At 32.8% G+C, this 24,946-nt stretch overlaps 1 protein-coding gene across 1 annotated transcript; it reads right to left on the bottom strand.

Moving 5' to 3' along the window:
- Window positions 1–15,964: 15,964 nt before the first annotated feature.
- On the bottom strand, window positions 15,965–24,051 carry LOC123711031 (odorant receptor Or2-like). The gene is made up of 5 exons (XM_045663421.1): window positions 23,270–24,051; window positions 17,849–17,945; window positions 17,660–17,764; window positions 17,089–17,244; window positions 15,965–16,006 (listed from the first exon to the last, which is right to left on the bottom strand). The coding sequence occupies exons 1-5, from the start codon at window positions 24,049–24,051 to the stop codon at window positions 15,965–15,967; spliced, it is 1,182 nt and encodes a 393-aa protein (XP_045519377.1).
- Between the last annotated feature and the right edge of the window lie 895 nt (window positions 24,052–24,946).

The following is a 24,946-nucleotide window of genomic DNA, read 5'->3' as shown; positions in this document are numbered from 1 at the left end:
GCGAAAGTATCTTTATGTAAATTAAAACTTTCAGGTCTGTGATAGAATGGGTTATAAATCACATTTCAGCCAGCTGAAAACGTCTCTTATTTGTAGAAAGTTCGAAGATGATATTTCAGTTTCTACACCTACATAACTGATACCAATGCAGGTTAATAATCTGTTAAAAATTTAAAGCTAAGAAATAAAACTGAACTTGTTACTCGTTTCTAATTAGAGCGATCAGATTAGTGTTGACTTAAGAAAACCCGAATCTGACAAAGTTTCTAATGAAATTACTTCATACAAGATTCAAAATCATAAGGAAATAATGCAGATGACGCAGTGATAAGCTGTAGCGTTGAATTTGGTTTGTCAAATATGTCAAGAATTTCTAACGATATTTACATGAAGGGCTAGGTTTATAATACCGCATCTCTTCACTTACCAATTACTTTAAATGACCGTATCTACATTCAAACAATACCGAGGGCAATTCCTTAATATTAAGGACCAAAGAGCATAGGACAATCAAATGAGACAACATCGACTGGTTGTAATCAGGTATACATTTTTTTAAAGAAATCAACATTGACGTAGCTCATACACTTTTTGACAGTATGTGAATTTTTTTTAAGAATTCGTGAGCACCATGTACCTACATAATAATAGTTATTTGCTGCATGTGTATTTTATAACACCATGCGCCTATTTTATTTTAGTACAGTAGTTTTTTTGTTCTATTTTTAAAGAGTAGGTATGGAATTTCTTGCACATTATTTTCCACTTTTTGAAGGGACTACAAGTATTTTTTTATATTTTAAACTTGAAATTTTACATTTCAAAAGTGTCTTTTTAATAGGCTTAATTGAAATAAATGAATTGATTTTGACTTAGAAAGGCATTTTAACTATCTAAAGTATACTCGTGTCGGCAAGACATAATCATAAAAGTCGATTAAATAGACTTAACATACAATTGTTCGACTTCATATTTTGTATATAATAATAATAGGCCATCTATTACAATCATCATTAATCAAAAAGTGACGATTTACCCTCGTCCTAATTATTATACGTTCAAAGCTACGGACATCAGAGAGTATATTTAGTATACATATTTATTCATTGATACGCCACTTCATACATAATAAAATTTCTTCGCTTCTCTTAATAATAAACTATTTAAAGTTATTGTCATAGATACGATACCCGTTTTTTTTATTGTTAAGTCCGATTATACCAAGATCAAAAGGTGGAATTCCCTGGTCGGTCGGATCAAGCTGCCTTATGGAAATTCCATCTCACAGCTCATCCTTCTTAATCAATTCGTTTAGAATCTCCGCCATTAAGTTAAAATTGTTTTTAGATTTTAATTTTAATTTCGCTTTTGCGCTTGTTGAACCCATCACATTTATTTTTTCAGCTTTTCTCCTTACTAGGGATGAAATAAGGGTCGACTATAGGTATTAGAACAATTAACAATTTGTTAAAGATCCATACATGCATTTTCTAATATTATTAGTCAAGACTAACAGACGTTACAAAGTTAAATTGACATAACTATGTAAAATAAATTATTTAACGAAATATAAAGATCGGAAACCTTTAAATGACAAATGGGCTTTAAATTACCACTCAGGCCGAAGTTCGTTTATGCTTGTCGACAGCTCACTTCTAACACTTTCTATCTCCAGGCTGAATCCTAAAACAATTGCTTAATGTTAAAATAGCTATACTAGCTATATATGGATCACGTAAAAACAAAAAAAAATGACCAAAGATAGTAATTTAAACCCGCGAATTGTACTATTGTAGCCCTTGTCTAATTATTACAAAGGAACAATGTACGTTGATTGGTCTATATTGATTTAGGAACTTGGGTAATATTAAATAGTTTGTATAGTTTATTCTACTATGGTACCATTATTCGTAATATTTGATGGAATAATATTCTGCTTTTTTATTGCCAACAAACGAGCGCCACAAAGCCTGATCTTTAAACTTCTCGATCTATTTTCTAGTAGATTAGTCTAAGCTTGTGCATTGATTTCGCGTCGCAAATATGAATATTTCCTCACGACTTTTGGTTCACATTACGAGCCGGCATTAATTGCACAATTAAAGCGAACGCCCATTCCGACCATATCCATTGTCCAGTGATTCTTGATACACCACCTCGGTGTTAATAATCACACCCCTAACCAAAATTGCAATGAATACAGTGCTATAAGAGTTATATGGTTTGTCGTTGAATTTTAATATCACAGCCAAGAACTAAGTTAGAGTAAGATCAAACGAAACTTATATCAAAACTGCTGCATGCAATATGTTTGAAATTGCAAATAATATTAAGCTTGTATGACGTTGGTCCTTTGTCGCGCGATCCATTGAGTACGTCGAGCATCATGCTGGGACGCTAATAATTTAATGCAAAGCCAGTTTGTACTTTGACCTGCAATAATAAAAATTACTAATAGTATATTAGTAAATAATCAAATGTTACATTACACTGATCAAAACGATGATATTAAGGTCAGAGATGATAGTTATTAATGTCAGAATACATTTTACAGAGTGGCCGTATAAAGTCGTGTATCAAACACAACTAAGGGTTAGATGGGGTCATCAGCTGCAAATAATTGTTCTACGGGAGGTCATTAATCTCAACTCCTGAAGAGGTATAATTTATTTTGCGTTTGTATAAAATATTTACTTGTTTTACTAACTCTTATTAAAATTTAAAAAATATCGACACTGTATCTTTTTCATAATTTTCATTCAACACACACTTCTCCTACAGGCTTCCATACCATTTTAATAAAACAAAATAAATTATATTATGTAAAACGATAAAAAATATTACATATATATTATTTTATTATCTGTCATCGGAAACTATGAAATTGTAAGAAAGATTTCTACTCCTAATTTTTCCAAAAAGGCAGGGGAAGAAGACAACAAATCTAACAAAGTGTTTCTAATGATCTGGATATCTGCTGGTGCTTCCTGTGCGTGAAATGAGTTACTGTATAGACAAGAAAATTCTTATAGTAATTATTTAATTATTTATGCTAGCATGCGAGTACTGGGGCGTTGACATATCGAAGATACCATATAATAAGTTCCTTTTGTATGTTCTAAAGGTTAGTAATATAAAAGTGTTATTACCATATTGAAACGTAATACGTAGGTATTATATACATTGGTCTCATGTACGCTAATGGAGTAAAATTCGATTCACATTTGTTAGGTGAGTGTATAGCAATCCGCACACGAACTAATTTGCTCTTTGGAGACCACTTAATATAGAGAGAAATGTTTCCTTGTTGATGAAAACTGGTATGTAACTTGGAGCCATTGTTATTTTATACTTTGCTTTAAAAATATGCAGTGTTAGCCTAGTGTGATTCCCGGCTGTGCACCAATGGACTTTCTTTCTATGCGCGCATTTAACATTCGCTCATACGTTGAAGGAGGAGTGTCAAGCACAGAAGGCTGATCTCCTACTTGCCTATTAAATAGGCAAATGAATATAAAACAGATACAGAAATTATTGAGATTCTTGACTATATTCAGCCAAATTTAATAGTGTATGTCCTTTGATTAAGGTTGTAACGACTTAATTCGTTATAACCAATAAGTTCATCAATCAATATTCTATAAAAGTGTAGAATTATGTTAGATTAAAGCAATAAATTGTGGAATAATTAAATTTATTTATTCCACATAATTATTATATCTTAACAGTTACTACTAATGCACGAGAACTACACAATAATACCCACAGCGATTATCCTACATAAAAAACATTAAAAATGTTATAACAATATAGCAACCAACTCTGGTGAATTCAGCCAGTATACAAACAAATACCTTGATAGAAATTCTGTTTATTATTTGTATTGCTCGCTTGAGTGGCGCTTCGCTAATCCAGTTGGCATATACGCGCGGTACATCCAAAAGTCGACTTCCGCCTCAGGTTGTTACTTGGTACCTGTAGACCCAGTATCTCCATTTTATATAGGTTATAAACCCGATCCATAAGTATCGTAAATAAATACACTGGCTCTCTTCTGAGGCGTAGCTGGTCAAGACCCACCATACCCAGAACAAACAGGATCGGGTACATAAGTAAAAGTATGATCGATAAACTTTTATGTTGCTATTTCTTCTTCTCCGTAGTCTTCTTCGCTTGAAAGCAAACTATGCTTCTTGACGCTGCTCTATTCTCCTCTTGTCTCATTGGGATTTCGAAGCCCATAAATAACTGCCTTGATTTGGTTACCATGAATCACCATGAGGGTGAGATGATGAAAATGTGGTAATTTTTATAAATAAATAAATTTCCCAAAGACTAGATAGGAAAACAAAACAATTTCTAAATTAAGAACGTCCAATACACGGCAATCACTGTTCATGTCTATCTCTTTACACTGTTCCTGTTTTAATTATTAACGAAAATAAACACAGACTTTGGCATAAAACCATCCACTGTAAGTTCTGACCGAGTTAACAATCCCTCTGGAGGTATGGGGCATGTTGCGTTGACACTTGTTTCAAGAAATAAATAACCATGATGGGCCTGTTAATAAAATCTTTAAATTGATATTTTATTATAATTATTTCCAGACTAAGATTTTTGCTAAAAAAATTGTGTTTTTAATTTTTTTAACAATTGCATATGATTAAATGCAACTAAACTACGCTCTATAAACATGGTATGTATCGCCAAGATGTAGGTACACAACCCTGACGAAGTAAGCAGTGACGTACATAACGAGAAATTGATGAAAATTATTTTCTATTCTTACTTAAAACTTCTGCGCTAGTCACACTGCTAGCAATTGCAGCCGCTTTCCACGCCGAGCGTGATTATTTGGCACTCGCAACCCCAGTCTCTCCAACATTTCCGCCTTTTATACTGTACATCTCTAGAACCGGCCCTTAAAAAATATAAGGTCTCTCTTTACCTCTAACTACTTGTATCCTACAATACCGAAGACAAACTTGAAAATTTATAAACTAAATGAATGTACATAGCTACATAGATAGACAGTTGATCCCAGACGTCAGAGCTGGTGCTTATTTGCTCCAGACACAATGAGGAAATTAGGTACACTGCCACAGGGACCAAACTTTGTAAATTTGTTTTTATTTTCTATTTATTAATCGTTAATAATATGATTTATTAATAACTCTGTCCATCTCTCTGAATAACCTGAGTCCAGGATCTATCTCTGGAGATTTGCGATTCCTTGAAGACTTAGCTTCAAATCTTCATCAATCTTCAAAAGGTTCTCTTCAACGGTAGTCTAACTCATTATGGACTGTATTAATTAATTATTATTATGGTCAAGATGCACTAATTACCTACTATCTATTTAACCACAATGTTCTATACAGTGAAATTGTAGTATATTTCCCCTTCTATTGTAGCCTAACAATATTTCACGCAAATCAAAGAACACTATTAGCTTTACAATAAAAGGGATATCAAACAATACAACGGGGAATTCTGTATTGTTATTTTGCGGGCAGATTTGAATAACTATTCTGTTTTCGTAAGCCAATTAAGTTACGTCGCAGATTTGATAATAGAAATAATAAGCTTATTAATGGATGGTCTTCTGAATAAATTCCAATGAAATATATATTAAATAATGATTGATGAGAACCGCGATAATAAAAAAATTTGTTAACGCCGAATGGAAGATATCAAGTTTTATTAAATTATCAAGTACTCGAAATTCTAATTTTTATGTAGGACTAAAATTGTTTTACTATAGAAAAGATCAAGTAGTTATCACAAGATTACTAATAGGGCCTAGAAGATCTCTAACGAGAAAATTTGGGGTCGATGCCGAAAAACCCCGACTAGCCTCAGGGCCTATGTACAGGTGGCAAACGGGCAGGAGGCTCATCTGATGTTGATAGATACCGCCGCCCGTGGATACTCACTTTTTCAGGAGGCTCGCTAGTGCGTTGCTGGCCTTTTAAGAAATGGTTCGCTGTTGAAAATAAAATAAATATTTGTATTATGGAATATAAGAAACTGGTATCACTTATTCTACGTCATTAAATTTGTATCGTCGACAAACCTACTCATCGGCAAAAAAGACAGAGGTGTAGGCCAAGATAAAAAGCTGGCGTAATAAACTCTCGGTACTTTTTTAAAATAGCAAATCATCATACAAAAGGGCCAACAGCACTTATTGTAAAACAAATATCGCAAATTTATTATCTAGCACTAGTCCAAGGCCCATTTATCAACTAGATAATCGTTAACTTTATAGTAAGCCTTTTTACGCAGCTTTTCTTTAATATATTTTTTAAAAGGCAGACATAAAAGAACGCGAGCCCTCTGGCATAAAAAAATGCCATGAAAAAAAAAATGGCGATGCCGGCCTATTAAGAATTGAGCAGATGAGCCTTATGCCCATTTGCTTTCAAAAAAGAAGAACTGAACTGATTTCAATGTATTAGTCTACATACTCACGTTTGTCTTTAACTAGCACTGAAACTATCGCGAATACTTGTAAAGCAATTAGTTGATTGTATTTGATATTCGATTTCCATATCAAACTGAAAATACATTTTGATTAGCATTTTTATAACTTCGATTGCTATTAAAATGGGCTTTTGACCGCGGTATTGGGTGTGAAATTAAGCAATTTATTGTGCTTATTTAAAAAGCCATTTTATTTTCAACAAATTGTATGAGATTTTATGTTATTCACTGTTTGTTTGGGGTTAATATTGCTGAATTCATTCCGTTTGAATAGAGCCTTGTTTATAGCTTATAGTCGTTCATTTTAAGCCGAGTTTAGAATAGAAAGTCACCTGAAACTTTTATTTAACGAATACAGAATGATGACTACAAAAAAGAACTATCTGTATCAGATCAGATCGATTTGGATATATTTTATAGTGGGACACTAAAATGAGTCATCTCAACACTGAAATCATTATATATGTATGATTTAAAAATCTACTTAGAAAACATACATAAGCTGTAAATAAATAAATACATAACCTCTTTGGAAGACGATGTCTTTTTGAATTTGGTTATTCAAATACGGTTTTATCTTTCCATGCTCTGTTTTTATCATGCCACCATATTCATAATCCATCGTGCAGCAACCAAACAGTTATTTACCAACATAATAGATAAATGGGGCTATATTATTGAATAGGATATTTCGTTTATTAAAGACTCGTAGGCATACCCCTTTGCTTCAAGTTTTCCTCGTCTGTACGAGCAAAGGTATTGGACACAGAAATAAAAGTCTATTTGTACATTGAACGCACAATCTTAAGGAAGATTCGTACGCTTAAAGAATTACTTTAATAGGCTGTTGTTTCTAAAGTATATTAATAAACAGATTTGTTTGACTGTATCAGTTCAAGTTACATAACCAAAAGACAACATATCTCTTAGGTAACACACTATGCAGCAATCTTACTTCCATACTTTCCTAACGATTTATCATTTAAGTCTCCATCTCAGAGACACGGGAAAACAATAATTACAGTGAAAAGTGCAAAATGTACATTTTTAATGACTCCGCAGTGTAATTTGGTAGCACGCCAAAAAAGAATTTATTCTCATTGCTCTGTATTGTTAAGTCGTGGGATTTACCGGACCGTTGCTACTGAGACCCATATTTATCGTAGGTTTTTCTAGGGCCTTAAGTTTTTCCCTATAAACTATACAGCTTGGCAATGTAACTTTTATTGTTAGAAAAATTTGAGAAGAAAACTCTGCGAAAAAATATACTACTTTCTGATCACGTATAATTTTATTTAGGTAAAGAAAAAAATACTTTATTTGACTCAAAAAACATTATATTTTGTACTTACATTCTAAAGGTTACAATATTAACAATATTAAATACAAGGGTACAATATTAATTTTGGTTAACCTTATACATAATATACTTCTATGAGCACTAGCGTTTAAACTAGGCCTAGCCTGTATCTTAAACGCTAGTTCATTCCAGTGTCAATAATACATTGGTTAAGTTGTTTGTCATTGTGATGTAGATGTTTATTAATTTTATTGTTTATTAAACTAAATGAAGGTTATAATCATGTGTATTATTAAAAAACATCGCTATGTTACGTAACTTTAGAGTAGAAAGACTTGTGCCTGGGGCCGAGTGCACAGATGCTAATTAAAGATTTAAGTTGGCATCTGGTAGTACTGGTGAAACTAGAACGGATTAGTATTGCGATCTAGCGAGGGTATGCTGCAAGCATTAAAGGTACACTGCCACAAGGACCGAACTTTTTAATTTTGTTTTAATTTTATATTTATCTATTTTTAATTATTATTATTACTGACTTTATTAGTTGGAAATAAATAGCCAGCGTAATATTTAAAATATCGACTGTAAATTATAATAATTAAAAGGTGCTACCAACCACTTGTTGCCGAGCTTTATTAGCCACACTTATTTTTTTATTTTATTTCTGATTTATTTTTTATAGAACAAGCAAACATCTGGTGTAAGTGTCACCGCTGGCAATAGGCAAATTATTAGAGTTCTCAAACATTAAAAGTTGCGATCAGAGCCCTTCAGCGCGCGACTCTCATCCATGAGGAGTTCGATCCTCATCTGTACTTCAATGACTTCTTTCTATATGCACATATAACATTCACTCGAATGTGGAAAAAAATATCGTGAGGAAGCCGGCTTGCTTTAGACCCAAAAAGTCGACGGTGTGTGTCAGGCACAGGAGTTTTATCTGCTTCCCTATTAGATTGACAAATCATCATCACACATATAGATGTTGATCTGGGGCCCAAACCAAGAAAGGATGCCACGGATTTATTTGATTATACGTGTTTTAAAAAGACGTTTTCAGGATCAATTCCAATATAAGGAACTGATATTTTTCATTCGTAAGTTCAAAACTAGTGTTAAACTTGGCAAAGTTACGAAGTTCTCGCCAAAAATCACACCTGCCCTCGATCGTATCCCGTCTTCCATTTGCATATCAACTTAAGGTATGACTTAGCAAACGTATGTAGCGACTAAGGACCAATGCTTCACATCACGTTTATAGCAAAAACTAAAGAAAGGTGTAATATGACATGCGACATTATTTATTTCATATCTTAATCTGTGCATGCAGTTTACTCTGCTCGATTACTTGACGCACATTGGTATATATTGAAAGTCCTGGGCACGATTCCCAGGGTAACTATGATTGCGTCGGGTTTGTAGTCACAAATTTTGTACATGAAATAGGACTACTTCTAATAATATATTGACTTGTTGGTATGAGAAAAATAGTTAACTTATGTGTACTTATGATTGTGTCTTAACTTGTGTGTTGTGTATTTTTAATTATGTGGACTAAAAGTTAATTTAACAATATTATAATTCTATCAAGCGCTATTTTAAGTTCGTATTATAATAAAAATAATTTATCCAAACCGCTATAGAGTGTGTGACTCTCATCCCTGATTTCGTAAGTTCAATTCCCGGCTGTGCACCAAAAGACTTCCCACCCATATGGGCATATCTACGACTGGCTCGTTTGGTGAAGGAACATATAGGGGAAGACAAAAGCCTGATTCCATACTTGTCTATGAAAAAAAAATTATGAAACAAATGAATGTAATCTGAGGCCAAGACATATAGGATTGTAGGCCACTGGATTATTATTCAAACCTCTTATGGCTCTGAATGTAACCACCACCGTACTTCACAAAGAATGAAACTGATTCTAAGAAAAGATTCGTTAATGTTTCAAACGTTTAACTATTCTAGATATGCTAAACGATTTCTTAATGATAGTATTTATCACGTGTGTTTTAACAGGTATTTATTTCCAACATACAAATATACTGTATTAACAATTTCCTAACCTACATATTATTAATAGTAATAATAATAAATAGAAACTTAAAAAGAATTTTAAAATTTTGGTCACATGGCAGTGTACCTTTAACGCTGGCAGCATTTCCTCGCCTTATTGCGATACTTATTCGTTGAGCGAAGAAAGCACCAGTTCTAGGGTCACCAGGTGCCAACTTAAATATTTAATTAGCGCCTGGGCACTTGAACCCCACGGCCCAAGAGTGTCTACTCCAAAGGGACCATAATCAAAGTTGGAGGAATGACTATATATATTTGAGTTTATTATTTTCCGCCTGCTCTGCGGCCGCTTTGCCAATTAGCTTGTCCGGGGGAGGTGAGACGTGAGCTACCGTGTCCACACAAGTAGCATGCCATACCAAAGCCCGCCTCATCCTTGCAGGGATCAATGACATCCCAATGTATCTTAACTATAATTAATACTCTTACTTTTATTAATAGATTATGTAATAATAAGAAATAATAATAAGGCCCGTTTATTTCAGTTTCAATTTAGTATACATATTTTTTTGTAGCTCCTTATCTAACTTCCTCAAGCACCATTGATTGTAATTTCTTTTTACGGGAAAACGCCTTCTCCAGCTATTTCCAAATTTCTCTAACCATAGATAGCCTTCTTTGTCCATTTCTCCTTCCTTTCGATATATACTCTAACATAAACGACTTTGATAAGTTAAACTTATAATACTTAAATAAAATAAAAATATATTTGTTAGTAAATAAATTACTATCAATTAATTACTTACTTAGTCATGCTAAATACTGAAACAAAGAAAAATAAATCAATTGCACGTAACGTTTATTACTTTTAGAGTATGTTAGTGTTATACATAAATATAAAAAATTATAAAAAGCTTATTCGAAGAGGTCTCAATCAACCGAAACCCCAATTCAAATTCAAATGTAATATTTAGTTTATTTTTAATTGTAACAGTATTTATGGCCAGACATAGTAAACATTCTTTATTATATGTAACGTATGCTCCAAAAGTTTGTTGGCCTATTCTCATGACCAGAGACTGTAAACTAAGTTGATAAGTGTTAATTAAAAATCTTTCATTTCATTAGAGCGCTACTCTTTTAACTTTCATTGACTTGACTATGTCCAAGCAATGATCTCGACGAATCTTAAAACGCATGTCGTGCATTCGAACCCCGCCTGATCACTTCTTCGTACAATGGCATTATTTAGAACCAAAATTGTTACTAATATAACTGTGGTTCACTATTTTATTTTGAGACCAGTCTACACCGTTTTGTTAGTTAGAACCAACCGACCAACCGACATGTATTGTTAGAACCAACGTCAACATATACTAACACATTTTAGTTTTATGTTGAAAGTAAATTGCATTTAAGCAGAGCTTCACATATCTAAGCACTCGAGTTCACGAATTAAATGCAAATATGCAACACGAATAAACGCTGTCATACTCTAATTAATTTCAAAATTCTATTTTACGTTAGCGTATGCTTAAAGTATTTTGTAGTATTTTTATTTATTCTACTAAACATAGAGTGTTTACAACTTTCTTAACCTGCATGAAAATATTAAATGATTAAGGTTAATAAAAGTATTTATTTGTTTGTTTAAATATTAGATCTATTCCATAACATATTATACATATAAATACTGATAATTGAATACAAAATCTTAAATATTGGAATGTACTGACATTTAAAACACTTATAATAAAATAAGTCCGTGGCATCCTTTTTTGGTTTGGGCCCCGTTTATGTGTGATGATGATTTGTCAATCTAATACGAAAGTAGATAAACCTTCTGTGCCTGACACACACCGTCGACTTTTTGGGTCTAAGGCAAGCCGGCTTCCTCACGATATTTTTTTCCCCATTCGAGCAAATGTTATATGTGCACATAGAAAGAAAGTTCATTGATGTACAGTTGAGGATCGAACCTACGACCTCAGGGATGAGAGTCGCACGGTGAAGGACAACTCTGCTCGCACCTTTATACATAACTTTATTAATGGATTATGCGTTTTAAAAGGTCGCAAAATATATGCAAGCGAAGATATCGACGCAAACTAATATTTAATATAGTATACCTATTAATTTTAGTGAAAATAAATACATGTTTTTTTTGGCCATGCCATATTTGTGTAACAAGAAAATGTATATGTTTCCTTCTTGTTTATTTAAGAGGGATTATAATCCCAACATAATTAGGAACAAACATCAAATAATAATTAAAATTAATACAAACATACATACATATTTTGATTGGCCCATTAAGCGAAGGAATTTGCTGTAAAAAATCGGCGACAAGCCAGACCTAGATAAAGGACTAACCTTTAAAAAATCCGAACCAAAAATGAGCATTCAACCAGAAACTTCTGCTATTGAAATGAGCGTACATGTTTGCGCGGAAAGTTCTCTATACTTTCGCATAAATACGAGGAAAAAATCAGCGAGCCAATTAGGGGAGCGATGCCCGTTATGCCCAATTACGTAGCTACATATAGCTGTGAAGATTTAATGAACTACGTATTAATATTCCTTAAAAGTTCTCGCACGTAATAACTTGTATCCAAGCGTACATACGGGAGCCACTAAATAAAATATTGTGTGTATTGGTCGGTATTGTTTGATTATGATTAGCCAGAAGTGCGTTGTCGAATCACATTCTGTACGTTTTTTTTATTCAATTGTTTTTCTATTGAACAGAGGTTTTAGATATTTTGTATGATCCATCATTATTATTTGTTTGGATGAAACGCGAAAAACATCGCTATGAAGGTATACTTTTTATTTAAGAATATACTAAATGCTCATTAATTTTTATTTCATTCCAAATGAGTAGAAGACATAATATTTAAAAATGTAATTATGCTGGCATTCTATATATTTCCGTGTCAATATTGAATTCTGTATGCCTTTAAAAGGTTGTTAATGTTACCTTACTGTTTTGCTGAATATTTACTGTTTGTTCTGTTCTGTTTGGAACTATCTTCTTTTTTCTTCATAATATTATATTTATTTGTAAATAAACGACGTCCTTAGTCACTCAAAATAACTGTTTCAAAAAATATGTACATGCGTTTAACATTCACTTTAATTTTAGCCCATTTTAGACAAGCATCACCCTCATTCAACAACCATCCAAAGACAAACCGCAGGAAGGGTAACTTTGCTCAACTGATCGATAAATTGCTACAAGCCTCTTGAGAATATCTGATAACCGTATGTATTGTGCATCGACCACTAACGAGTTCCGAAGAGCTAACTAACGGTGAAAGCAAATATACTATGTCAGACATAGGGTTGCTTTATTGTACTAATGGAAATAGAAACTGAGATTTTTGTGCAATAAGCCCACATAGTAGATTTTCAAAGTTAAAGTCGACATAAACAAGTACACTTACGAACGTCACAAAATAAGTTAAACTAATTCTAAATTTACTACCAGTTCGCAAGTCAAGGGAGTAGAGCGGGCAAGTAGAACTGGCAAGAAACTTTCTGCCACTCTTTTTAATCGCTAAGTCTTGAGTCATACAAATTGTTTGAACTGGAGCAAATCAATCCCGAGGATTAGGATCTCTTAAATATTCGTCAAATTATAAATGATTTATTGATTAATTAACGTTTAACGAGAGCTTTAAATTTATCTATTGATATTTCTCTAACTTCGCTTAAGGAATACAATTTCCATATAAGGAGTTATTTATCTTCTGGAGCCTGGTTTGACGTACGCTTACATTAGTTTTTTTATGTTGAATTACGACTTGCAAGCACTCGATTGCCGGCCTTTAAATACTTCATAAGACTTTAATTCTAGAGTAGTGTTGGCCTAGCGGCTTCAGCGTGTGACTATCGTCCCTGAGGTTGTACGTTCCATTCCCGGCTGTGCTCCAATAAACTTTCTTTCTATGTGCATATTTAATATTCCCTTCAACGGTAACCCGGCTTGCCTTAGGCCCAAAAAGTCGATAGCTTGTGTCACAGGAGGCTGATCACCTTCTTACCTATTAGATTGATAAACTATGAATCAGATACAGAAATCTGAGTTCCAGACCAATAGGTTGTTGTTGAGAACTGGCGGTAAATGTAAAATTTGAAGCATTTAATGTATAAGTCTTTTTTTACGTCCATAAGAGTACATTGTGTTACATATGAATAAATTATTTTTTTTGAAAGCCAAGCAATTTTGTCCGAGCTTGGAGAAATCGAAACAGAATAATTGCCATGCAATGAAAAATAACAAGATTGCGAAATCAATTATCAAAGGTTTCTCCGAGCAGATTTTGAAAGAAATTTGAAAGGCCCTGATGATTGCTTTAGTCTATCGGTGGTAGCTTTGATGTACATTCAAGAAGGTTGCAATAGGTTCGTAGAAGGGATTTATTAATTTGTTCAAAGAATTACGAAGAAGCTTTTCGCAGATGGCGCGTTTCTTGGACAGGGCATTAGCATCGAGAAATTTTTTGCCAGCTTTAAGGTTAGTCTATCAAATTGAAATGTATTTATATAATTACTGTTAAAATAAAGCGACCCAAATTCAATATTTTCACACATTTCCACGCTCTACAGCTGCAGTGTATTCTGTACATAGTGTGTATATATGCTGGAATTATCACTGGAATAAGTCGCTATACTAATATAAGAGAAATGTTTGATTGTTTGTTGCATTGAATTGACTCCGAAACTACTGGACCGATTTGCCGACTGACCTACATTATCCCTAATAAAAATAGGCTTTAATATATTTTATTAGACATCAACAAAAATGACCGCGATGTCCTAACAAATCTTAAGGAATTTCGTGCTACGTTTGAAATAGAATTAAATGTACATTTGCGGTAAATTTCACGTATCATCCTATCAAAAGCCTTCCTTTTCCTAAAACATTTCCTTCCCATGCTCTAAACATACCTATCTATTACGTAGTTTTTGCGCATACGAGGAATTAATTAAAACGCTGGATTCAGTCCAACTTTAGTTTGTTCCTGCGTTTTAGATTTACATAGTCTGTTTGTCCGGTATGAGTTAGGAAAATTGTTAGCTGGTAAAACATTGTTAGCCTATTTTTTATGTTATGTGTACGACTGATTTGTAGATTATGTCATTAATTCTGTAACCCCTTACTCCATTTAAGTTGGTAATGACATTTTTTAAACACGTTTATATATGACGACGTTTCAGATTTTTACTTCAAGTAATACTAACTGAAATTCCCCATGGACAACTGCAACTTAAACTGATTAAAGGCTTGCAAATATGCAGGTGACGTGGAGGTTTTGATTTGAGAGAAATTTCATACTATACCTCGACGGCCGATGGTGAAACTCAGCTGTAGGTCCAATCCGAACAACTCCTCTGAACACTTTCCATGGTGACTGCGGTAGAAAATGTAGAGACCCCACATATATTTCAGATGATTTATTTTTTACTTATCTGATCCTTTATCCTTGTCTTGACTTGACTCATATTTGGTTGAGGTACTTAACCGGGTACAAGGTATCGCTCTGATTATTAATCTGTCACATACATTCCAAAATTCTCGCGTGGGCTCCAAAGTCAAAGATCATTTATTCATATATAAGTAACACAATGTACACTTATGAACGTAAAAAAAAGAAATATATATTAAATGCTTCTATTTTAAATTCACTGCCAGTTCTCAAATCAAGGGCGTAGAAAGGAAGAGAAGAACTGGCTATGAACTCTCCGCCACTCTTTTTAATCGCCAAGTCTTTGTGTGTAACAAAACGTTTGTAAGGAGTTGCAAACATTACACCATGTTACACATGACATCTGAAGTAATAAATAATAATAAAATAAATTAAAAACAAACATTTGTCTCAAATTGCCAGATCCTCTATCAGCAGGAGGCATGGTGAAATAGGAGCACGCACTTTTCCCCTACTATTACAGTGATTTCAGTACAAAAAATATTTCATAAAATTTTATTAGAAAGCGTTTCAAGGGTTATATAACCAGTGGAAATTACAGAGCGAATAGATAACAAAGAAAATTCTTAAGTAAATACTTAACTACTTAGAATAACATAAATACTTGGCGTTTTGTGACTCAAAGGTAAGCAAATGATGATAATGAAGTGAAGTCAACTTGTGTTTAGTTCAGCAATGTGTAGTAACTGTAAGCCCCTTTCAAGATCTGAAATAAGATAGGATTAAGATTTCAATTAAATATTTAAAGTTGTTTGAGTCGTAATTAGGGTTTTGCTTGCTTAGTAAATGAGATGAAGCTCTTAGCACGATGTATATTAACAGTGAAAGCTTAATGCGAGAGAAACTAGATACTTCAAGAGTTCAAGTTCGAACCTGGATAAGGCCATTGCCCGAATAAGCACATGTTACGACGCCAAAAATTGCCCAAGAGCGTCAAGACTAAGATAAAATTATGTGGGTTAAAAATATTATTTCGTTACAACTTTAAGTATTATTCCCCTGATAATTTATATAACCTACAAGGTAATTATGTGATTAGAATTCAAGTCTCGTAGAATATATAAAAGTGTGGTAATATTTTATTTATGTAGTAAAAGACTTACCCCTTACTCATAAACAATAAAGAGGTTTAATTGTAACGAATCAAATAAATTGCACAGAATAGACAGAAACGAACTAAAGTCGTCTATTGTCTTTGGTAAATACTACACAATTTAATAAAACTACTATAAAACGAATTTATTATAGTGCCACATATTTTTCTTAGCCCGCGGCTGAAATTGGTACTACCGTTGCCATTTTGAAATGTCAGACCGATATGCCAGTAAGCTCTCGAATACAACGTACGAAGTCCTTTTTGTTTCCTATCTACCAAAATCTAGTAAAAATTCAAATAAAATGTATTTATTTTTATTCCTTTCATTATTAATTACAAAGGCAAAGTTTTAATTATCGAATAATTCTGATTGCTGATAACTTAAAAGATATTATACAATATTAATAGTACAGGTCACAAAACCATATCGGTTGTTCCTAAGTTTTTGCCACAGTTATTTAAGCCTAGAACTGTATTTTCTAGATACTAGTATACATTTTTTGATTAAGACGTTAGTTGAAGATAGCCTGCATGACTTCAAATTATACCCCTTATTGACTGGCAATTCTTAATGACGGGCAATACAAATATCCATGCCCAAGAAAAGTATGTACATTATTTTTAACGTCAGTGAGATATTAAAATCCGTTTAAAGAAATTTTTTTTCAATGATTATCAATTGTAAAACTTACATTGATAAACGTAGCAACACTAAGATTGTTAAATGGCCCCGCGGTAAAAACTATAGTATTATTTAACTGGTCCATTAGTATACTGATATCTTTCTGTTCAGACTTTAGTCGTGACCACCATTCGCTTTCATAAGGACCGAACATTAGGTCTTTACTCTAAAAATATTAAATTTCATTTAATAAAATCAATCATTTCATATCATATGCAGCAACATAATTTTATTTTATTACAATATATAAAATATAGCCAGCGAATATATAAAAAGCAATTTAAATTCATAAATAGCAAATAAAAATCCATATAAAAAATATAATAGTAATAAGAATGCAAAATAACTCGGCGAAAGGGCTTCGGTCTCCACGGACTTGCTGAAAGTGTTCACCGAGTCACTTTTCATTACTTCTATACTAATATAATACAGAAGACATTTATTATATTGTAAGTATAATTTATAGATTTTTTAAAATAAAACATACATTACTATAAACTGAGATTAGTCGAATGATATCTGTGATGGTGAATTTTTATTACACATTAATAATGGACTATAAAAATTTAAATATTACTAACCGCATAATAAACATTGTTGCTATGCCAACAAAACATAAACAATTGCGCAATTCCAAATAACAAATACTCTGCAATCAAAAATTGTTGCATTGGGTTTGATTCTGCCTAAAAATCATCATATAAAATAATAATTAAAAATACACGAATTACAAAAGTTAAATTGTAGGTAGAAAGGGATAGTAAACTTACCGAAATTTGGTAAGCGGTTGCACATAGCATTACTGAACATACAAACATGTATAGTAACATTATTGGCGACAGACAAGAATTGAAGAGCCGAGCATTTCTGAAAAATAAACGACCACTTATTAAAAAACTTACATAAGATTATTAATCAATGGATACCGATACAAAACATTTTCGTACTACAACGCGTGTTAGGGTTAGATTTAATAATATACTTGAATCAAAATTTTAAGACGACACCGGTGTTAGTTGCCCTCGAATTCATTAGAAGACTATGGATCTCACAAGTTTGATAATTAAAAACAACTGCAAATTGGATTAGAGTGAAGTAAGATAACACGAAAGGAATAAGAAAGACAATTGACGGTAAAAGGGTGAGAAAGACAAAGTAGACGACGAAGGAGAACTAGTCAAATTAATGAGAAAAAGAAACAGGACCTGCAGATAAAACTCCATTACGAATGTTTATTTGTAGATCTTGCAACATTGACAAATAAAATAAACCACTTAACGGTTTTGAATTAATTTGACTTTGATGTTTATTAAAGTATAATGACAATGGCAGGGGACACTATCGCCATAACTGCGATACAATAAATTACTTTTAATAATAATAACTGTAAGATTACTATTATCATAGAATACCCAATAGTTATTTTGTAAATGTAATATTGGCAAATCGAATAGACCACAAGTATTAATTGTTATACACTTATAAGGTTTGGCGTTGTTAATTTATGAGCTCTATGAATTATAATGACAGTGGCAGCTGACACCAGCGCCATTGCTCTGGCAATATATATTCTATTCGAATAATATTTTGTCAGTAAATTAAGACCTTCAACTAACAAATATAAGTGCCCATGTACAATCAGAGTGTCAGTGGCATTTGCTACTTAGTTAATGGTTTACTAATATACGAGTATGTAGTGGCGGGTATAAAGAGAGATAGTTACCGACAAATCTTGATCCTTAACTCATGTCAACAGCAGTAATATATCAAATATGTCAAAAAATCTTATAGTATTCCAGGTTTTAGATTTTTTTACCAGTTAAATAATATAACTTTATAAGCAGCTCAGGTTATACGTTGTGTGTTTAGAGTTTTGGTAATGAAATAATTCACCCATATAATATGTGTTTAAATATTGTGTGTATATATATGTTGATGAAATTACTCTAATAATAACGGCGATAAATGTAAATCTGTAAATAAGTATGTGTACAGCAACTCTGACCCTTTCAAATAGAGCGTACCAATTCCTAAAACTCGCGAGCCTTGGCATTGAGAGTGTCCATGGGCAGTGTCACTTCTGGTAAGCCTCTTTGCACTGTTATATATAAGAAATAAGATCACCTACTTTCTTTAATTAACAATTAATAAAGAAACAGATGCAGAAATGTCAGCCCACCTAGAGAACTCACGCCATGGATTGTTTGTATTATGTAACAATATGGACCGCGAATTTACAACGAAAAATCAACGCAAAACCTCTCAACGCAAAGTACTCCAAAGTATAACTGAAATAAACGCAAAACATTGAACAACCGTCTCAAGGATTAGCTATTTACAATTTTCCATCTCAAAGCTCCTTTTGTTAAAAACTCGAATTACATAAGAGTAATATCTTGAAGATTTGTAACTAAGCCTTATTTGTAGAAGGCTTTTAAGGAATTAGCTGGGAAGTAAAAACAGGGATAAAGGCCCACGATCAAAGTGGGGTTTTGCTGAATTATCCGATTATTGGATTCTTTTTAGGGTACTGTAGATAATTATTATAAAATAGATCAATATAAAAAAAACAATACACCTCTAAATGTCTCAACCACTTTTAGGAACAGATAACATACACGAATGGATTATTAAACGAATTAAATATAAGAAACTAAACAACTAAAAGTGTGAGGGGGGAACAATAATGGAAATCCAGACCTAGCTCGTTTACCAGAATTATCACTCTGGACATCGGTGAGATTTGGCCAAATTTGGACAAATGGAATGATGGAAGGCATGGGGTATCTTGAGGGTTGAATGCGGTTGTGGAGTATTCAATATATCAATTAGTATAAACGTGATTAAAGTTCACAGACTTCTAACTAATGTTCGTCATGATTAGCGCGGACGATGGTCAACTTCAAATACAGCTTCGGTCTGATTCATTAATTTCTTTTCTTAATAAAGAACTCGAGTTAACATCCAACGTGTACGTTCTGTGAATGTTTAAGCTTCAGCTTAGCAGTCCGTGGATCAGGCTGGACAGGTTGATTATGAAAATATGATTATCTTTCAAGATGGTTGCATTAAATTCGTTATCTTGCTGGCGAAATCTTACCTACTACTTCCTCGTACATTACACACCTTTATCAATGTTGTCATTAGATATATATAATTTCAATCTTGCAATAGACAACCTATATTTTGTTTAAATTATACTTAATTTGGTTTTTGTAGGTTTATTTATTGGTGAGATATGACATAGGAGTACGTTTATTAATGTGGTGTGAGACAAATGACTATATTGGGTCCATTATTATTTAACGCTTATCCATATGATAGAAAATATAGTAACAAAGACAAAGTTGTTGTTGTTCTTAAGAGGACCTGGAAATATTCCATGTGAAACTGAAACTTAAGCTAAAGCGTCTAAGTTATTCTTTTATAAGTTAATTAATATACTTATATCTTTACGGAACCCACTACGTTAAATTAAACTCATAGGTCCATGATTAGCTTTCTGAAATTTATTGTATCAATAGATTCATTGTATTAACGAGAGAATGACAGTGAATTTTCTTTCGTAGGTAATTGTGCTTATTGTCCACAAATTACATTAAGCGGCTAAGTTTGGAAGCGACATACTTAATTGCTAATATTTCATTGAACTAATTAATCATTGTGAAAATCCTTTACGGTAAATATTTGACTTAAGGTCGATTATACCCAGATAAAAAATGGACTTTAAAGACAGATATGGAAAGGACCAAGGGGAAGAACGAGAAGAAAGAGGTGGATTAAAGATATAGAAGCGTTAGCAGGAAGCAAATGGAGAAATAAAGTTTAAATCTGTTTTTATTTATGTAATAGGAGTCAAACCGGTAGGGCTCAAGTAGGTACATACGTTGCCAGCCTTTTAAAATTGTTACGCTCTTTTCTGGAGGACCCTAAGTTTAATTGGTAGGCCACGGAAGTAGGGAAACTGGTTCCAAATAGTGAAGGTTCATATGAAAAACTGCCTTAAGAAACGCTCAGTTGTTGAATGACGGACATCGAGGTGATAAGGAGAATTTTGTACTTTGTCTGACTTAACGTCCTATAACAAAACTCAGAAGCAGGTATTAGATCGAACAACTCCTCTGAACACTTTCCATGTTAAATACAGTATAAATTAGTTAATTTATGGGAACATTTAGTTATCAAAATTTCACCCAACCACTTCTTGCTGGTTTGGTGCTAAAACACTTTTTGAAACTCAAATAGTCATATTGTTAGCTTGAAATTGTCCCGAATGCCTTAATTTAAATATGTACAGACGGCGGAAAGAAACTGAGATTTATATTATATCATAATTATTTCTCTTTAAAAGTTACAATTGCTTTATTTTTTATATAGCGGTCATCGCAGCCCATGCACATCAATTTTTAGTGGGTGCGTTGCCAGCCTTTGAAGGAGGAGTACATTCTCTATTTGTATAGTTGGAGGACGTATTTCTTAGGGAAGACCCCCACTGAATCCCGATTCCACAGTTCGCTAGTTCGCAAAAGCAAACGGACTGTGGAACACTTCCAACCATCAAAGTAATGTCAATAAATTATATCGCTCAGCTGCGAAATGCGAAATGTTATATCCATGGAAAATAATGTATGGAAGTGACCAACAGTTGACCCTAGGTTGTATGACGGTTACTTTGTAAAGTCAGTTTTCCATGTAGAAACGAATCTTTATTATAATTTCAAATCCACAACTTTTGCATATTATTCATTAACAGTTTTCTTGAAAATAATGTTTACAGATATTTTAGATAGTCTATTATAAGTTTTATTTTCTGACTTTAGAAACTAACTGGTTTAACTTAGGCACTGTTCGTAATATATATTTGATATTTTGTTGAGTGATAATGATTGTCGTCATTAATTTTTTTCTTTTTGGCTTTGATGTAACGCTTCGTTTGACTTCAAATTGTTTTGATATTTGCCAATTTCAATTTTATTAATAAACGACTCAATTATATATTATTTAAAGAGTCCGTCTTGTAAACTACAGTAAGGCAAAGTATATATAAAATTATCGGTCTAAACATTCCTGTATCTTTTGTTCCTTTGTTGTTACGGCTGAAAATTGTGTTTTCGTTTCATTGTTTCAATTCGTTTAATTGAGTTGAATGAAAGCAAAATGTATTAGTAATTGTGTATTAACCATAGAACCGTTCTTTGTGGTACATTTACTAAAACGATTAGCCAAAAAACTTTCAAGTACTTAGAGTACAATCGCGCAGAAAGTGTTTACCCAGATCAAAGTCTTAACCGTCACGTTTCACGAGGCCATAAACCGAACCAGAAGATTTATCACTCAAATGTACATTTCAACAGATATTGTCGAAGTTAAATTGAGTTTTCGCACGACTTCCAATTTCGTACATATGCTCCTGGGTATAATAGAAAATGAGTCTTATTGCACGACGTTAGAGTTGCATTTTCAATAAAGAGAAGGCGCAATATTTTCAAGAATGCGCAAAGTAAACCTAGGATAATTGACATTTCATTAATTTTGTTATTGTTTCTTTCAAAAGGAACTTGGGAAGTAATTATCATTAAGGGTTTCATAGGGACTGATACTAAATTAAATTATTTTCTTCTTGTATGAACCTCAAAGGATCTTCACACTTCTCGATAGATGGTTACTAATTGCTATTTACTGTTTCACTGTGTAGCGTTCAAATTTTAATTTAAGCGAGTTTGTAAGTTAATGAAACACACATTGTAAACAAGTTCCCTAAATTGGAATTTTAGTTATGATTTTTGTAAGAAGCTTGCGTTTAATGGTTCACGAAACCATTGAACCATTGAACCATATAATGAAAATATATCATTTACGACAATAATTCAGTTAAATTTCGTTTTTAAAAAGTCAGCTAATTATGTTATTCAAGTTAGTAAGAGATGATGTAAATTTAATTGCCAATCTAAGTTAAAAGTTCAAAAGCTAAAGCGTGCAAACATTCTTAAGTACCACTGAATATTTTGTTTAGCGTTTGTTTTTATTACCTCTTAGAGCACACCTTTAGAAATGACAGTTATAATACATTTTTGAAATATATAAATGTGAGTAGTGGTATAAAAACGACTAATATTTAATAGTTATTTAGTGGGATGAGGTCTAGAAAATATTTTTATATAGTTATTAAAAAAAATGTTTTTAGTACTCACGCCATTAAATCAACATGACGTTGATGACAATTCTTCAATCTCTCTTTTGCTTGTTTATCATTTACTTTTCCTTTTCCAAATATATCCGCACAGTCCATCCTTAGCATTTCCAATTCCGATTTGAAAAATACCATTATTACTATTGCGTTTGTATCAAATGATGTTATCCAACCACCTCCATATATAGCTCCGTAGCTTTGATATAAAGAGGCGGCTATATGTCCGTATATTGTATTCTTATTGAATGGCACCCAAGAGCTAACTACTTCTATGTAAGATTCTTTACCACTCTTTACATTCTCTCTATAAGATGGTGATGATATGTATTTTATCAAGGGCTGTCCCATCACAATAACAACAGTTGTATACATTAAAGACCAGTACAGATATGTAATTTTCCGACAGTACTTTGTGTAATTATTGATAAGAGCTTTTTTGTTATCGCTATCTCTTTGAGCTAAATCGGATTTAGTTACATATTCAATAATGCTCTTCCAATGTTTCTGCCATGCCAAAAACGTCGTTATTTTAGCAACACTAACGGTCGCTAAAAACGTTATTTTAACATTATTTAACAGTAAATTTATATCGTTTTTAACAAACCAAATATCGATATATTCGGTAGCGGTAAATACTGTTACTAACAAATGCATGGTTAGGTAAAATATTTTTTTATAAACATTTTCGGGTAGTAATAAGCCCCAAAATGTCAGAGCTTTGTAATTTGGGCCAAGCAACGGCCTCTCTGGGTTTTCCAGCTTTTTAAGCAGATTTCTTAACATTTTATTTGCGTAATGCTTGTCGAACATCGTGTTATAAAGGTGCTAAGTAATTAATAATTCTGTAAGTAGGGTGGAGATTTTATCGATATTATGTGTTACACATAGAATTACATGTATGTTTTTGGTGGTTTTATTCAATTATTATTATTTATTCTCAATTTTCCTAGTAACATAATGTTCACAAGGGTAATATTAAGTTTTTGGGTAGTATAAATGCAAACAGTTAATATTATTTTTGTTTGAAGAAAATGTTATTGGCACTTAAAATATTTTATACAGAGTTAGCCCGGCTAAAAGGTAGATATGTTCATCAATGTTCAATGTTCATCTCCTTGGGTAGAATGCATGGCGAAACCCGAGGGCCCATCTTAAGTGCGTGTGAAGGGTTGAGGTGTTTTAGTGGGTGGGGTCTCGCTACCCATATGGATATCAGTGTAGACCCAGCTCCACAGTCCCCGCGTCAAGCTCAGTAACCATGGCGGGGGACGACGTAAGCGCATTTTCACCTCATTAAAAAAATGACGTTTCATTTATTTACTACAATACACAAAAACAGCAAGAAATCTATATGACTTATATTTAGAAATTGTTGCAAAAGACTGGCAAATAAAAAAGGAAAACAATGTATATTTGAACAGTACACCTTGCGTCCTCCACAAATTATATTTCATAAGGACAAAAAGGATATTATTTTCTACGTCTTAGCTCAGTGACAATGATTAATAATTGAGGTGTAAATACAATTTCGTACCATGAGTGCCTCAAATCTTACGTAGATAAACTCTCACACCGTCGGTCCTAAAAAAACATTACTTCTATGTACTTATGACATAAAGAATGAAAAACTTTATTATACACAATATATAGGATATTTAGGTAAAGTAAAGTGCACTGG

The sequence above is a fragment of the Pieris brassicae genome, chromosome 6 (assembly GCF_905147105.1).
Source record: "Pieris brassicae chromosome 6, ilPieBrab1.1, whole genome shotgun sequence".
Lineage (NCBI taxonomy): Eukaryota > Metazoa > Arthropoda > Insecta > Lepidoptera > Pieridae > Pieris > Pieris brassicae.
Note: the sequence above shows the minus strand (reverse complement) of the source record. Positions and strands in the feature narration are given on the sequence as shown.